This window comes from Ischnura elegans, chromosome 1 (assembly GCF_921293095.1).
Source record: "Ischnura elegans chromosome 1, ioIscEleg1.1, whole genome shotgun sequence".
NCBI lineage: Eukaryota > Metazoa > Arthropoda > Insecta > Odonata > Coenagrionidae > Ischnura > Ischnura elegans.
Genome location: NC_060246.1, coordinates 84,604,754 through 84,621,657, shown reverse-complemented (window position 1 = coordinate 84,621,657; position 16,904 = coordinate 84,604,754). Strand labels below are relative to the sequence as shown.

The 16,904-nt window shown below is 36.6% G+C and overlaps 1 protein-coding gene across 2 annotated transcripts; it reads left to right on the top strand.

Moving 5' to 3' along the window:
• Positions 1 to 910: 910 nt before the first annotated feature.
• On the top strand, positions 911 to 14,598 carry LOC124165077 (adhesion G protein-coupled receptor L2-like). 2 transcript variants are annotated; one of them, XM_046542339.1, is made up of 15 exons: positions 911 to 1,074; positions 2,492 to 2,700; positions 4,185 to 4,436; positions 4,530 to 4,846; positions 6,054 to 6,326; positions 7,114 to 7,234; positions 7,347 to 7,441; positions 7,598 to 7,712; positions 8,357 to 8,592; positions 9,078 to 9,141; positions 9,231 to 9,316; positions 9,606 to 9,729; positions 10,993 to 11,106; positions 11,539 to 11,662; positions 14,087 to 14,598. In XM_046542339.1, the coding sequence occupies exons 2-15, from the start codon at positions 2,611 to 2,613 to the stop codon at positions 14,422 to 14,424; spliced, it is 2,349 nt and encodes a 782-aa protein (XP_046398295.1). In that variant the 5' UTR covers positions 911 to 1,074; positions 2,492 to 2,610; the 3' UTR covers positions 14,425 to 14,598. The 2 variants fall into 2 exon arrangements, with proteins under 2 accessions (XP_046398295.1, XP_046398304.1); XM_046542348.1 differs by lacking the exon at positions 911 to 1,074 and having other exon boundaries at positions 2,255 to 2,700.
• The last annotated feature ends 2,306 nt before the right edge of the window (positions 14,599 to 16,904 follow it).

The following is a 16,904-nucleotide window of genomic DNA, read 5'->3' as shown; positions in this document are numbered from 1 at the left end:
GTTCCTCGTGAAGTTAATGTTTGACAGCCTCTATCCAAAGAATGGCATATGAAAATGACAATTGAAACCAATTAATTGAGCATCAACCATTTGTTATTGAAAATGCATCATTTTATAATTTTGCCAACCTTTTTACAATATTAGCCCACAGTGCAATGGAAAAATTACCGTCGGTGCCAGTGGCAGTCAACAGAGTTACTATATATTTAATTCAACTGCAAAATTAATAGAATGTATCCAGCCAAATTAATGTCCATGGAGTCAGAGGGGCAGCCACACCTTCGAAATAGCCACTGGTTTAAACTATGTTTTTCATTTTGAATGTATTGGAGAAGACTTTATAATCACAAAATCTTTTCAAATGTATCTAAGTTACAAAATCCAAAACACTTCTAAAAATTGTATTTCTAATACAAATTACAGTAGTATTAAAACTACATAATTCAGATACATACATGTATTTTTAATACTGCCCACCATCGAATACAGAACAGCATAAGATTGACGTAACATAATTCGAGACAGAGATACAAGACACACCTTTCAGGCCAATCTTCAGAATAAAAGTTAATTTAAAAATTTTATATGGCCAGTAAAAACGATTTATAAAAAAATTATCACCTTGTGTCATGAGGAATTAAAAAAAGTGGTCCCAGAAAATCAATTTTTTGGAAAAATTCCTAGAACAAAACAATAATTATAAACACCAAGGATGAGATTTGCCATGAAAAAATCATTTGACTAAGCCGGGATTCAAACCCATATCTCCCAATTGCCGGTCAGGTATGTTACGAATTACATCACCAAGCCTTGCCTAGCCACAAAAATAGTCCAAAGGCGTCTTTAAAAAGAAGTCCAAAATAAAAATAATGTCAAAAAAACTTTATAAATCTGAGCTATTGTGAATAAAGACAAATGTGTACATATTTCACCACATCAGGAGAGGTTTTCAATTATCACCATGACCCACGACTACACTGCATTTTTTATGGTAAGCATGTTTATTTACAGACTCTGATTCTTGCATACCAGACCCAGAGGAAACAACTTCTACTACTGGGGAACCCAGTACAGGTGAGAGAAGTGATTTTAATAAGCACATACTGTCAAAAAAAATATCCCAGCAGACCTTAATTGACATATGTAATTGAAAAAAATTATTCCACATCCTCTCTTATTCCAAGTCATGCTTTTCCACCAATAAAAATTCTTGGATGAATGGCACAATATATTTATGCATGCTGACAATACCAAAACTCTAACCAACAACTCTAGCTCATTTTCTCTCTTCCCCCTTTAGGCCAGGTAATAATAATAATAAATTGTCCACTTCACTCCTACATCCGCTCTCAACACTCTCCTGCACCAGTACTACTGTTACCTACCATTTCTCTTGTAACTAATAACATCTATCCGTATAAGACAGGAAATATGCTTCAAATGTAGACGTCAGCAATCACCCCAGCCTCTTTTCATTCCCACACTGAATTTCCCTCTTCCATTTGCAACAAAGTCTATAACATATTCCTCATTTATCAATGAACGCTGTTTTTCTTCCTCCCATTCCCACTGAGTAACTATGTATATACTCATTTTACTTTCCTTTCCACAGCAGTTTCCTGAGAGTTACGTCACATTTTAATTATCCAATAATTGTTCTTCTGCCTCATTTGAATAGAAATAAATCCTATAGCTTTCCAGTATCCTTTCCGGTGTAATCTTCTACACCACTCAGAATATACCACAGTGCAAAAATGGAAAGAAAACTGGAATTTGAAAACAGCAACTTAACCAAAATCTTTTCCTCAGTCACAGTTTTCAGCCAATACCAAGTCTGAGAGTCCCACAACTCTTCCCTACTCCAAGAGATGAGTGACAGAATCTTACAACCTCAATGAGGCCAAAGACCCTAGGAATACGAGATCAAAGCTGTATGCCACTGTAGGACACATTACCACTTCATTTCATCATAATTATGCTTTTTCATGAAGGATTCATTCCACATTTCATGGCCACTAGTAATTAAATCTTCAACACTAGATGGCCACTCGAATATTATCCTCGAATTCTGTGACTTGTCCAGAATTTCCAGACTGTTCTAACAATGTCTCTGGCTATCTCATAATATGCAACAATTTATAGAATATTCATCTTTTCAGAAGATGAAATTGAGATTCAGTGAATAAAAATAATAATCTTAAATCAAATTCATATATTCAAAATATAAAAATGAATATTTTTACAGCTGTGGAGCCCTCTGAATGTACTTTAAGGAATGTTAAGCTCAAATATTTAAAATATAGCCATGCTCAAGGTGATGAGGAAAATTCAACATCAAGGTGTGGCAGAAAATATGAATTTTCTAGACCATATATGGCCTAGAAAATTCGTATTTATTGCAATTTTCCCTGACATTCTCATTTTCCAGAATTGTGGCCAGCCTGTAATGGCAATTGTTTTATAACAAGACTATTTTTTTCCATTTCCACAGTGTCCTCAACAACACAAAAAAATTGCAAATCATGTGAACAGCTAGATGCATACAACCACCCGTGGGAGGCATGTGCTGGAGAAACAAAAAAATCAAATTGCCCCGGTGATGCGGAAGGAATGTGTTCATGGGAGTGCAGTAAATCTGGATCATTTATCGGCAAAACTCCAGATTACTCTCAGTGTAATAGTGGCTGGATAAATTCCCTGGTAAGTCTTACATTAGATGAATAAAATATTGAAAGTAAATGATTTCAAGGGAATCTCCTGACAAAAATAATACATAAACATATACATATGTATATAATGTAGGTACTGAAGGAATTATTCCACTCAGGATTCAATAAAACAAATATGCAAGAGTATTTCACTTAATAATTTATGGTATATCCTTGAAGTATGAGGTAGCCAAGGGAAAGGACCCTCCCCCCCCCCATTTTGAATATGTGAAATTCAAATGTTTGAGGCAAATGGGGGTGAGCTCGACCCTCAACTATCTAAACTAACCTTTGGGTTGAATCACTGAGTGAGACTTTATGGTAGTTTCTTACATGATCTACAGCCCAAAAATGCATAAAATTTAGCTTTTAATGTCATGCACTGAAAGCATCACATTAATTTTTTTTTCATTCAATTTTTCCACTAATAATTAACATCACACCCTTTTCAACAAAAGTGATTAGAAAATGATAATTTTTAGTCTTTCTGCCCAAATGTTGAAGCTTTGAGGCAAAACCTCAGACAGAACTACATGTATGATCAAATTTGGCCAAAAAAATCATATACGCAATACTGAAGTGAGATGGCCACTTTTACCGACAATTATAATTGAAAAGTGTAAAATGAGACACTCTCATGCACACCTATAAACTATTCTACTACATAGTTATACATGAACCACTTTCCTCGTCATTCCATTCTGTTGCCCCCCTCCCCTTATTGGACTTCCTTCTCCAATTCACCTTAAACCTATTCACAATCATTTTCCCCATGAATTCTATTCTATTCCTCCCCTTTTGTTGCTTAGCAAAAATTTTTCCCTTTAACACCATTATCAGTTCATACTTACAATTAGAACTCATTAAATTTGAACTCTGTCTCCAATGCATCTCCACTTAAAGTCTCCTCTCCGCCCCCACTATGTCTAACACTTCCATTTTCTTTTCCTTTTCCATTCATTTCATCTTCCTCATTCTCCTCCATAACCACACCTTGAATACTCCAGCCCTTAGCCATCCTCTTTTTTCAGCATCTACATTCCTGCAACGTAAAGCACTAATCTCCAAATCAGACTCTGCACTATGTAGTCTTTTAAACTCTTTTTAACTTCTTTAAACTCACACCAATATTCTATTCAGCTCTTTCCATTTCATAAATGCCTCCTTTTCTAATGTTTTATCGTCCTCATATCCTTGCCAATCTGTTTTCCTCTGATGAATTGCCAAAATGGATAAATTGTTCTGCCAGCTCAACTTTATGACCATATGTTCCAAAGTTTAGCCTCAAATTACTTGCTCATAAAGCTTAATAAAACTGAATTATTATGGGAGTCCATTAGCACCCTTAAAAATATTGGTAAAATTTCAAAATTATATCCATAGGACTGTAAGAATCAAGTGTTTTTGTGAAAATTTCTTTGCAGGTGAAACCCACAAGAAGTTTTTCTCTCAGTAAAAATCCTTCTCATTTCTCAGGTAAATAGCCATGACTCAGCCACAGACAAATCAGAGGAGTTTAAGCATAAAACTGGCGATGGCTCTTTTTTTGGCCATGAAATTATCCCCATACTCAATGCTTTAGAAAATGTGACGAGCCAATTCCAACAGGAGATACTATCCAATGGTACTGAAAATTTGGTCCAAGAATGCAAGGATTTCTTGTCTACAATGGGAAGTAGTACAAACAATCTCATAAAAGATACCTACAAGTGGGATCAACTAGATGACGTAAGTAATAAACACCTAAATTCACTGACTATCATTAGTGATATTTCTGCACAAAAATGCATTGACTAATTTATCACAAATTGAATTGAATAGGTGGATCGAGCTGCTGCAGGGAATAAGGTTCAGGAATTTCTGAATGGATTGGGGAAGACATTAGCAAACCTAATGATCCATCAGAGTGAACAATTTCCCATCTTTGAGTTTCCATACAGCTCTTTATATATTGGATTGGATATATCACAGACAAGCTCCAAAACAAAGCTTTCTTTCCCAATGGATGCACTCACAGATAATGGAAGCATCACTGTTTATGGAGAGAGTAATGATGCGGAAAAAATCATCATAATAGGCATGGGAAATATTATCCCAAATAATTATGGAAAGCAAGTCTTTCCAGAAACATATAAAAGGTTTGGCTATTATAATTATGGAAGGTAGATCTACTATAGGGCATATTTATATTTAGGCATTCTGTACCTACGATTTGGGACTTGAAAATAATAAAATAATTCTGAAATATGTAGTCTTTTACCTTGCAGCATTGCATTTAAAGTTTTGAAATTTTAGTTTTTTTTGGGTGTTTTTCGGACATAACTAAGATTGATGTCACTCTCAGATTATTCTATCACTTTTCTGTTTTTTACAATGACTCGTTGGACAGTTGTAGTGAGTCACCTCAAATATCTTTCATTTCTGCCTTTTGGTTCCCGAGATATCGCACCAAGCAGACAACTCCTAAGCAGAGGCTAGGCGATGAACCTAGGCATGATCCATGGATGGGTCGCAGCATGCAGAATGAAATACACCAATGAATGGAGGGTATCACTGCTGTCTGAATTAGGGAAGAAAACTTCAGCTCCGTAACCAATGTCTTGAAATTTTTCAAAAAATCCACAGATAAAAAATTGCTTGCCTTGCTGGGATTCAAACCCGGATCCTCCAATTTCCTGTCGAGTGCTTTATCCTGTTAAGCTACCAGTGGACCATACCGGACAAGGTGATGGTGCGCATACGATGCAATAAGTAGTTCAAATCGTGCACATAGCGCCACAGCCAGGGAGCAAAGCCCGAACTTTGAACACAAAGAGGTGTTCTCTCTTGACTTGACAATGAGTTGAAAATGATTTCCCCCATGGCAGTCTTGCAACAATTTCAGATGAGCTATCATAAAATGTAATTCGAGATCCCTGGTCTGTTCTAGAAGATGCCTGAATAGATACATAAGCACTGCTTTTAGATCACTAAGAAAAAATTTAGCAATGCGGTGAAATAACTACAAAACTTCAACCCAACGCAACAAAATACTCATGGGTAGGGTTATAAAGTTTAGAAAAAAGGTCATTCCTATTTTGCCTTAAGATACTAATTTGATGAAAGGAATACATAATAAAGAGTGACAAAACATGCCTCCATATTAGAATTTTTACTTCCCTTCAGCAAGAAAAAATGAATTCAAATTTAGGTAGATACATAATGGTCTTTTAAAATCGAAACGGACATATGCACTAATCTATGCTACTTAGAGACTTGCTTATCAAATGATGAGAGAGATGCTTATCAAATTTGAAATAAAAAAATTTTAACCATGAGTACAAAAAATATTTCTCCATTGAACAGCTGGAGTTTTGCCAAGACCATACTCAACACTGCAGTCATCAGCTACACTTACAGCACCGGAAAGGAAACTCGAGGAAAACATCACCATGTTCACCGTAATTTTGGAGAAGATACCATCTCTTTAGCTATAAGATCTGTGGAGATAGTACTACCTCATGCAATACCAGCCAGGGGACCAACAAGTGAAACAATCCGAAGACATTTATTTTATAGAGAGGAAAAAACAGCAGTTCTTGGAAGTTCCAAATGCGTTTTTTGGAATAAAGATAAAGGGTAAGCTAATTTCAAACAACATTCCTTCACACTTTATAACTTGGGTTCAGACAGGTCAGGAATTAAGAAGACAGCACTAAGACAGCTTTCTTCACGATGACTTTGCAGTCAACTCCTTAATCTTGATGTTTAAGCTGGCCATCAAAATGATGCCTCCAAAACTCTTTATTCCACATTTTGTTTTTGATTTTGCAGTTCCTATAACACATTTTGGTTTAGAAGTTTTGTTTACCTTCACAAAGTAGGATACTTGCTGCATTTGATCATTAATTCTATTCTAAGAAATAATTGTTCATGAAATTAGACTACATATTCCTTTACAGAAAGTTGACTCTTGTTGTTTACAGTCCTTTAAACCCTTGAGCTGAGTTCAATATTAATATCATTTCCAGTCCCTCCTTAAGACACACTACCACAAGTCCCTCTCTTCTTATTTTGCATTTATGCAAATATATTCCCTGATTTTTAGTTTACTCTCACCAGCAGAACATACCCAGACGGCACAGAAACCTTCGTATCTAATTCGTATGTGCATAGTACCCATTGACTACGGGGATACTATGCCGCTCCGTCGCTTTTCGTCATGGATAATAATTTCCGTTCACGGCCTGTCGACGAAACGCGTACGGAGCATGTGAATGTCCGCTACGAAGTGCTTTCGAAAGGATATGAAGTGCGCAGGAACACAGCGCTTAGGCTAATCTCAATCGTTCAAGTCAAAAATTAGATATATCTAATTTTTTCCGCTCAATTACAATTTTATTACAACTGGGTTATTGCATTTCAGGTTACAAGGTGAATGGGATGATACTGGCTGTAAGGTTGACTCAACAAATGAAACACACACAAAATGCGTGTGCACACACTTATCAAGTTTTGCTGTATTCATGTCACTTCATGAGTATAAGGTAAGAAATTATTTATCCGATTATTTGCAGGATCATATATTCTCTTTTCTTCATACCATGCCAAGACAGAATACCCAGTAATTCAGGGAAATATCTTTTCTAAAAAAAATAGGACAAAGGTTTTACTATGGACCTCCTAACTTGGATATGCAGTGGATCAAGTATTATTAGTTTGACCATCACACTTATAATTTTCCACCTATTCAGGTAAGTGCATCATAAATCATCATCAAATTATGAGGGCTAATTTTCACATGAAGAGTCATGTAGAAATTTTGTAGCATAAAAATTACTTGATAAAATGTTAATAAACATTACATGAATTTTCTGATTCCTTAATTTCATAAAAATATTTCTTTACAGGCAAAAATTATCTGGTGAAAGAGAAACAATATGCAGAAATATAAGTGCCTGCTTGCTGATTACACATATTCTCACATTATCAGTCCTTGATAAAAGTTACTTCAACATGTCAGATGTAAGTAGATTAAAGATTTCAGTACCCTGTCATACAGTAAGAGCTGTTACAATACCTTTAGTTCAAAACGGTAAATTTATGCCAATGAAGGCCTACATTAAATTTTAGCATTATAATTCAAAATATTATGTCTTTTAATCTAAAACTATAAAGAGGCCACTGTATTAAAATGATGAACCTTTTACTAAGACAAGTGTGGTGGTCTAATAGGTTGAGAGCTCTGTAATGGTCTTAGGTATCCCATGTTCAAATCTTAATGAAGACTTCAGAACCCCCAAATAAATTCCAGTATGTGCAAATTTCTGATGCTCAGAGCATAGTACACAACGCAGGAATAAAAACTGGACCCCCTATCCATTATGCGTGACCATTGTACCCACTCAGACCTGTACTTTCTTCCCTCACCCTATGGTTGTAGCCAGAATACTTTTTGGGGGGATTCACGTGGAGGAGGTATAACTTGGGGCACAAATTGGGAGGGGATACACAAAAAGTCATATCTTCTAAACATTTAGGGGGAGTTTGAATGCGTCCACTTGCTATAGCCTTACCTCACCCATCACATCAATCTTTGTGTACCTAAACAGAAGTATTATGATGATCTTGATAATTGGGTAATCTCCTAACACCCTTGTACATTTCAGCCACTATGCTCCTTTATGGGGGCACTCCTGCATTACACCTTGAGTGCTTCAATCATGTGGATGGCTTCCGAGGGCCATTATCTTTATCGCTCCATTCTGCATGTCATGGATGCCACAGGAAAGGACCGTCGAAATTTGTACCGCATTATATCCTATGGTCTACCAGCAGCTTTAGTAGCGGCAACGGCTCTTATTGGACTTGCCCTTGGTGACAATGCATATGGAAACCCAGAAATGTGAGTCACAAACTCTTGGAAGAAGACTAAAATTGAATAGTCAAGGGGTAAGAGTGGTAAAGTGAAAGAATTATCAAAAAGGAAAAGAGGTTAAAATATGCTAAAATTTAATTGCAAGATGCATTTAACAGGACAAAAAGAAGGTTAGAATTGGTGGGTTGAATAAATGAATAACCTAAAGGGCAAAAAAAGTAGACCAGATTGACATAAGCAAAGAAAGTTAAGTGGATGATGATATAATGCAAGAATCCTCAATATTGAAATAGAAAGAGCCCTTTGGCAAGGCAACAAAAGACATGGGAGTAGGCAATGTCGTACTGGAGAGAAAATTATTTCTGTAAGTCTTCAGGGTGAAGAGTGTCTTCGTCTGAGGATTTTAGGAGAAAAGAGCCCATCCCACTTATGGTAAAGAAGAATGAGCTCTTTCTAAAGGACTCCATATTAGCTTAATTTATTAATGTACATGTCCTTTCCTTACTTTTCAGATGCTGGTTATCTCTCCCCAATTACCAGTGGGTATTCATAATTCAAGCTTTAATAATGACAGGGGTAAGGGAATCATTATCAATTAAAAGTGAATTGTCAAATTTGAAATATTGGGATATCAGTATCTAAAAAAGAGATTCACTTAATTTCAGGCTAATACTGTAGTGCTGATACTGGTTCTCAGGGAAACTTGGTCAGCAACAGCCGTAAGGGACAAATCAAGACGGAGAAAACTCTGGTAATACATTTTCCCTTTTTAGTGAACCCTCACATTAGATAAAGAAAAGGAAGATTTGAAAAAAAATTAATTCAGTCAAATGATCCCACTGGAAGGCTTAAATGTTTATTACTACGTGAAAGGACGTACTTGATATGTTCTCATTTAATTGACGTGATGTCCTCAAGTTCCACAGTAATTAGTATTTGTATGAAAACAAACTCAAAATGGGTACATATTATTATCAGTGAATGAATATAATTGAATACCATCATGCCATATTTCAAGAGCATTGTTCTTATTTTTTCAGGATATGGATACGGGGATGGTTTACACTTTCATCACTTTTAGGAGTATCATGGTTCATATGCTTGCTTTCTTTCGATTCGAGCATTTACCTTGAGTACATGTTTGTAGTTTTCAATGGATCCCAGGTAAGTATCAATTAAAACAATAAACTATGTTCATTTAACCATAAAACTTATGAAGTCCCACATTAACACAAAACCACTGGGCAGTGATGCCGTTTGAAAACAAATTTATCAAATGGACAATATTACATATCATGATCACAGCAAGGCACCTACCCAGATATTTTCTTCGAGGATGCTTACATGGTATGGGGGTTGCCTAAATTTGTAAACTATAAGTATATTAATTTATTTATATTCCCATGCCCTGGAAAACCATAAATTTCGTTAAATAAGCTATGATTTTGTTTGGATAGTGGTGATATTTATACTCATGATTGGTTTTAACCTAAATGGCCGTAGTTATCATTGATTTGTCTCTCTAGGTTTTTGTTGTTTCTAAAATTGAGCTGACTTTTCAAAAAATTCTTAACTTTGGGGGACTGCGGATGAAAGTTAGTACTGTCCCATCTTTAGATTATTTTGAATGTGAGACCCTGTTCTCAATCCAAAACTTTTAATAGTCGAGAGGAAGTCAAGGGATATGAGCCCTTGGGTTAGTTGCCTCCTAAATGGAAGCATGAAGGACAGTCACCTCAAGGAAAGGAGGAGGGTGAAGCCTCCAAAGTCTTCCCCTCGCTATATGCCTGGTCACGACCAAAGAATGGAAGTATACTTGTACCATGGGAAGTCATAGTGGTCCTGACATATGAAAAAGGCAGATGGAATTGGAAAGTGGTACCTCTAGGGAGTTCATGCAGGGTAAATCATTGATGTTGCCATGAAGCCGCAGCAACACCACTGTTTACGTGGCAAATTTGAGGCCATATAAGATTTGCAAATGGATAGGAGGTTCTTCAAATACACGTTTGTACTACCATTTATTCACTCTAGAAAGAAAAATTTTCCATCAAAATTAAATACATGCTGATGAAGTTTGGAAGTTGAATACGCATAATGTAAAATAGCCCATTTACTGCTTGTCAGTGATACCTTGGAATGAAACAACCACCAAGAACCACTCACTGAGTGGCTCTTTGTGAACCTAATCTTAGTTGTATACATGGACAATGAATTTGATTACCAAAAAAAATTTTTGTCTGATTATTATCTACCATAACAAATAATTCTTACCTATACCACCACATTTAAATTCCCAGTGTTCAGCCGTCACTGCCATATTTAATGATACTTTTTCTTTAAATGCCCATGAAATTAGAGTGAAATTTCTAAAGCACTCAGTGAAACTTCTTGAATTTTTTTTGTTAAATAAGTACTTTTTTCCAGGGAGTCTTGATTTTCACCACCAGAGTTCTCCGTAATCGGCAAATTAAGAAAATAATATTAACCATGCTTAAAAATCATGAAATTACAAGAGGATTACGATTTAGAACCAACATGGTAAGCTTTTCAACCATAACATTTATTAAAGCAGCATGTGGACAATGAGAAAGATTTTAGAGAAATAACTCAGTGGCACAGTTATAAAAATGTAGAGCCTGTTACATGAGGAAAATATTTCAAAGCCACCTCGAGAATAGCTATTTAACTATTAATAGCCCTACTAGCTCTGAGAGGGTTTTTTTCCTTCAAGATTACTATCAATAAACATTTCAAGATTGACTATCTTAAGATGAGTGCACAAATTAGCTCTTTGGAGAAAATTCAAAAGGAGTATTTGGCCAATAAATGTTGCTACATATTGCAATGATATAATTAATGATCCTATTTTCATACGTAAAAATGTTTTGCCTTATCTCATGGAGCATAATAATAAAGCATTAGTGAATCCCAGCAAGGATAAGATAATGATGCATGTTAACTTTGACACAGGCCACTGGAAATTCGAATAGTGCAGGATCTACAAGCACTACTAAGGCCAGCCAAAGCTTCAGTGACCGAGCACTAAGCTCTGCCAATGAAAGCATTTCCACAATCATGATTCCTGAAGCACCAGGTAGGTGATCCATATGATATTGTCCGATACAAGATTTCACGTTTCTGAATTTAATTGGGCACAAATTGGAAAAGCATTAGGGTCGGTTAATCTCATTTTCTTTTTTCATCAAAGTACTAAACATCATTCTACTGTAGTACCAGTGCTGTAGTTGGGTCGGTACAGCCGCGGCGTACCCCCTAAAATCCAAACTCGTTATAAGTGTACCGGTTAAACTACCTTTTTAAATCTGTAAAAAATAGCCCTACTGTAAACTTTATCCAACGGTTAGATCGATGGATTTTTCTCTTTAATAGGAAAAGCCACCAAAATAGTTGGCACATTAATTGCTGATGTCAGGATTCGCTATTTAGTGGGCCCTTTCCGCTTCTATATAGCGGTGAGGTGTTCACCCTGTCCCTCCCTCCCAACCCTATCCCAGAGGCGTCTTCAGGCTCCTGTTGCAGCGGCACCTCTTTCCTTGTTCCTTCCCATCCAAAACCCTCCCCGGGAGCGCAGGCATGTAAATCTCGGACTTGGTCCGTGGCCCCGGTGCGTTCTATCCCTCAAGAGAACCCACCTAGGTGTCCTGATATCTGTAAATTGTCCAATGGATTTCAGAAAGAAAATTTAGAAATGATTATTTACCAGTTCAGAGTTATCTTGCGGCACACCTTGGAACTAATTGGGCCCATAAGAGTTGGAGTTTGACATTTCTATCGTGGCCGGACGTATAATACATGTTCAGCAGTTGGCAACATTGTGAACTTGGTTTCATTTGGTGGTAAACACTTGCTTGTGTTTTCAGTGCCATGATGTGCTTGGTTATTCTAATTGTGCTGAAGCTAGCAGGCATGGTTTGGGACCACAGCAACGTGTAGGATTAAAACCAGCTTAAGAGTGGTTTGAAGGGGAAATTACTCATTTTGGAAATACTAAAAATTTGGCCACAAGATACTAACATAACTTGTGGAGATAGGAGCATCTCTAATATATGTGAGGTTTTTCGATTTCAAGACAAGAGATAATACATTCAGGGAAAATGTGGACACGAACATGAAACCTAAAGACCTTGAACAAATACTACAAATAATTGATTCAATTCCAATTGCCACATCAGAATGCAAAAGAGCTTTTGGTGCTATGAATGGCATTCTCACTGACAAAAGAAACAGTTTGTTGGTAGAACGAACCGGAAGATTAATTTTCCTCAGAAGTGTTAGGCCGCCATTGAAAAAAGTTAATCCACAAATTTATGTGCAGTCTTGGTTCAGATCAGGAGGATGATCAGCTGAATAAACAGCTTTTCGAAAATTTGACCCACTCAACGAAGTCCACTACGAGTCCATCTGGATACTCCTTAAGTGATTTTTGGTGAGAACCCAACTACAGCACTGTGTAGCATGACATTTTGAATGATTCCATTTTTGACCTTTATGCTGCAGTCAGTGTTCATGTCTCTCCACCAATTTCTTTTGTATAATGTCCTCTTCAGCTAGGCTAATTACAGTTGAGGACCTCAAATCCGGAAAGCTCGGGACCAAAGGGTTTCTGGATTTCTGGTCTTGAGGGCCTTCCCAAAGATATTTCCCATTTTTAATAACTCCTCTTTGATTTAAAGTAGGACAGGTGAATTCTCCATTCCTCGAAGTCATATAATCATGGAGAGTGAAGCTGATGACTTATTTCATCACTCGTATTTTTCCATAGTGAAGGGTGTACACATGTGGTCACCTATGATACCTCTATGTAGATGATTATGTAGCAAAGTAAGCCGTGAGCCATTCTGGATTTCTGGATTCCGTATTTGAGGTCCTCAACTGTACTACATATTTCAGTCTAGCTTTGTTTTGAGGATTGTCAGCATAATAGGTAACAAAACTCTGATTCCCAAATTTAACGCCAGCATTATCATCCTCTCTCTAGCTACATAGTGATATTTTAGTTATCTTTTCATTGATTTGAAGCTAATACTTGGTCACTGTCCTTTTCTCTCACATGGATCCCCGGCTCCCAAAGCCTTTATTTTAAGCCTTTATTTATTTCAGTTCATTCATGGCGCTCTTGACATAAGCATTAGCAGTTAACGATAAAAAAATGCTATAAAGAGATTTTTTTATGTACATGTAAAAACGTAACGGCTGAACTGAAAATCAAAACATATGATTTCTCTTGATCAACTTTAACTTGAGGGGTATAGAAAGGAAGTACCAATCAAAAAGATAGTTATTTGCAGATTTAATGGATTACAAATAACTTTTACACCTCACTGCATTATTAACTTCAATTGAAAAGTGTAGAGAACAGATTGTGGGAGAGGACTCAAGGGAAGCAAGATTCCTTTTAGAATACAATTTAACCACTTACGACAGTAAAACAATCAGAATCTTATTCAAATTTTTGAGATTGTTCCTTAACAAATGCCTACTGAAATTATCCTTTCAGAATTACGAGAAGATGAGTCTAAAAGGAGATTTCACAACTTAGCTGACATTGACCCAAAGAAGAATCCATGCAAAAGCAGTTTTATACCAGATCCACCAAATTTCATGGGCCAACGAAGTTCCTCGCCTGATGAAACAAGAAAAAAAGAAAATGAAAAAGACAACTCAAATCCGATCATTACAGTTGATTCCATGAATATATCCTGCAGCAAGAAACTGGTTCATAATGGAGGTCAGGAACTGGAATTTTTGACAGAACTAAAGGCACACCTGATGAAATACAGAACAAGACTGAGATCAATAGAAGAAAGTGCATCCGCACTGAGGAAAATGAATTAGCATTGCCCATTTAATTCAAGTATGTTTAATAAAAGTAGATAGATAAAATATGATTGACTAGGGAAACTAAAAATGCTTCCTTCCATAAAACTATAAAATCTAAGAGCTCCACACTTTCAATAAAGAAGAGTAAATTGAAATATGTATAACCATTAATAATTGAAGCCATTCATACGATTTCTCAAATTTTTATGCCTTAGTAGATTCTTTACTCAGAGACCACTCTATTCCCTTAAGTCAGTGAAAAAATTCAATTGGGTTAATTTCATCACTGAATAAAAACCAAAAATTTTCAGTATCAACAAGTGCAACAGCCATCATGTATGGAAAAAAATCTTTTCAGAGTTTTCTTTTAGCAACAGGAACAGTTAAGAGGATTGAAAATGTTACAAACAAATGGAAAATTGCCACTCACGGTTGTATATACATTGAAATGCAGGTCCAATCTATTAGGCACCACATAAAGCACATGGGAGGATGGCAGGCCATGAAAAAAGTACCATAGGCTTACATTCTAGCCATCTGCATCCAAATAGTTGGGGAAGCCTTTAATTTTATATATAATTCTGCATATTTTGAGGCATCCTACAGATATAATATTAAAAAATGGTACACCTCGAATAAGGTTCATTTTCTCAAATCATTATGATTAAAATCTACTGATTAAGGTTGGTCTCCATAGAGTCCATTTAACAAGTATTCTGCCAGTCTCCACTCCCTTCAATTCGCAGTATGCCCTACTTCCTTTCATTCTATCTAAAAATCCTATTCTCTTCCATCCTCACCCTCATTTACCCAACATTCTTCCCTTCAACAGTTTTCAACATCCCCTCCCCACTCAGCATTCACTCCATCCACACCTTGTATCCTCCGTATCTCACCAAGACAGGGGCAGATTCAACATCATATTTGGGGGGAGTGAAGATGACCTAGGTCTGGGGAGCACGCGCTCTCCAGCAAACCCAAGAGATTTACCGCATTAACTGTATTCGAGTCTCTCACTGGGTGAGTAACTCCATCTCCTTCGATGTTTTGACTACCAAATTGGAAATCAAGGCATAAACAGGGTGAGTAAATCGGTGGATTTACTCACCCTGAGAAAGACCCAAGAAAAATTCACTCCCTATTCTGTTTGCTCTAAGTTTTCGTATTGAACAGCTTCCCACTGAAAGCAGTTTTGCCTCCAGACTTAATTATAGATGATATCAAGTTAAGGACATTCAAGCAAATGCAAGCAATAAAAGCCTCCAACTCAAACAACCACCGAATAAAAATTGGTAGATATACAACCCGAAAGAGCCACCCATACCAGTAGAAGTCCTACTCACGCAAAGGATGACAAAATATATCTATGACACAAACATTCCAAAGGCACCAATCAACAATGTCCATTTGTTTCTAATACTCATCTTCCTATTTCCTGTCCTAAAGGTTTCCAATCGTCTCCCAATCTAAGTTTCCCCATTCCACATTATTATCCTAAACTATTTTTAATCAACACATATTGCGTTCCTATCTGAGAACTTGGGGTTTCCATACCAATGCATTATGTATTATTTATTCTTCAATTCCTAAATCATAACTCAAATTACTCCAAGGCAATGGTTTAAAACCTAACTAATTCATTGGAATGAAAAAAATCAATTACATTTTCTAATCCAGTTATTTCCATGCAGCACAAGGTTTCTTCATATTTCAAAAGTTCCAGTAAAATGTTGCTCAAGTAAAATATCCAAATCAACAGAGCAAGTCCTTTCATTCCCACTGCTGAGGTCCGCTGAGAAAAGAATTATTACGATTGACCATTCATTACTTCCTTCCAGGCGAAGGAGGTTAAGTTTGGGAACTTAATACAATGGAACCTCGTTAAAGCGAGTACGGGCTATAGCGACACCCCCGCTATTACGAGAGATTGCCGATGCACCGACAATTGACCTTATAATAAGTGTTAAAAAATTCGTTTTTACGAGACCCTTTCGGCGTTGGCTCTCGCCATAGCGAGGGTTTTACCGCCGGAAGACTTTCATCAAGACTCCTTAACCTCTGTAACTGCTAGCGATCTGTTAGAAATGAAGTTAATGGAGTTCTCAGTCTCAAATTTATGTGGTAAACTGTCGTTCGATAACTATAATGATTGACGAAACAATGCTTTGCATGATTTTTATTCAGTGCGGCGCTTATAAATTGTTTGAATAGTTAGTCGTTATTTGAATAAGGAAATTTAGTGATGCAAAAAAAACATCGCCTTTCGTCTGGATTTATGCTTACGTTTATCGGATAGATGTTTATCTGTCGCCGCACCACTCCTGTTCCTGTAAATCTGTTCGCAACAGGTATATTGGCTATTGTTTGCTCCACCTCCGGTAAAGCGACAATTCGCTATAGCGAGTGTTTATTAGTGCACCGTGGGGTGTCGTTATATCGAGGTTGCACTGTAAATACATATCAAAGGAAAGATATCACATCAATGACAATAGGTG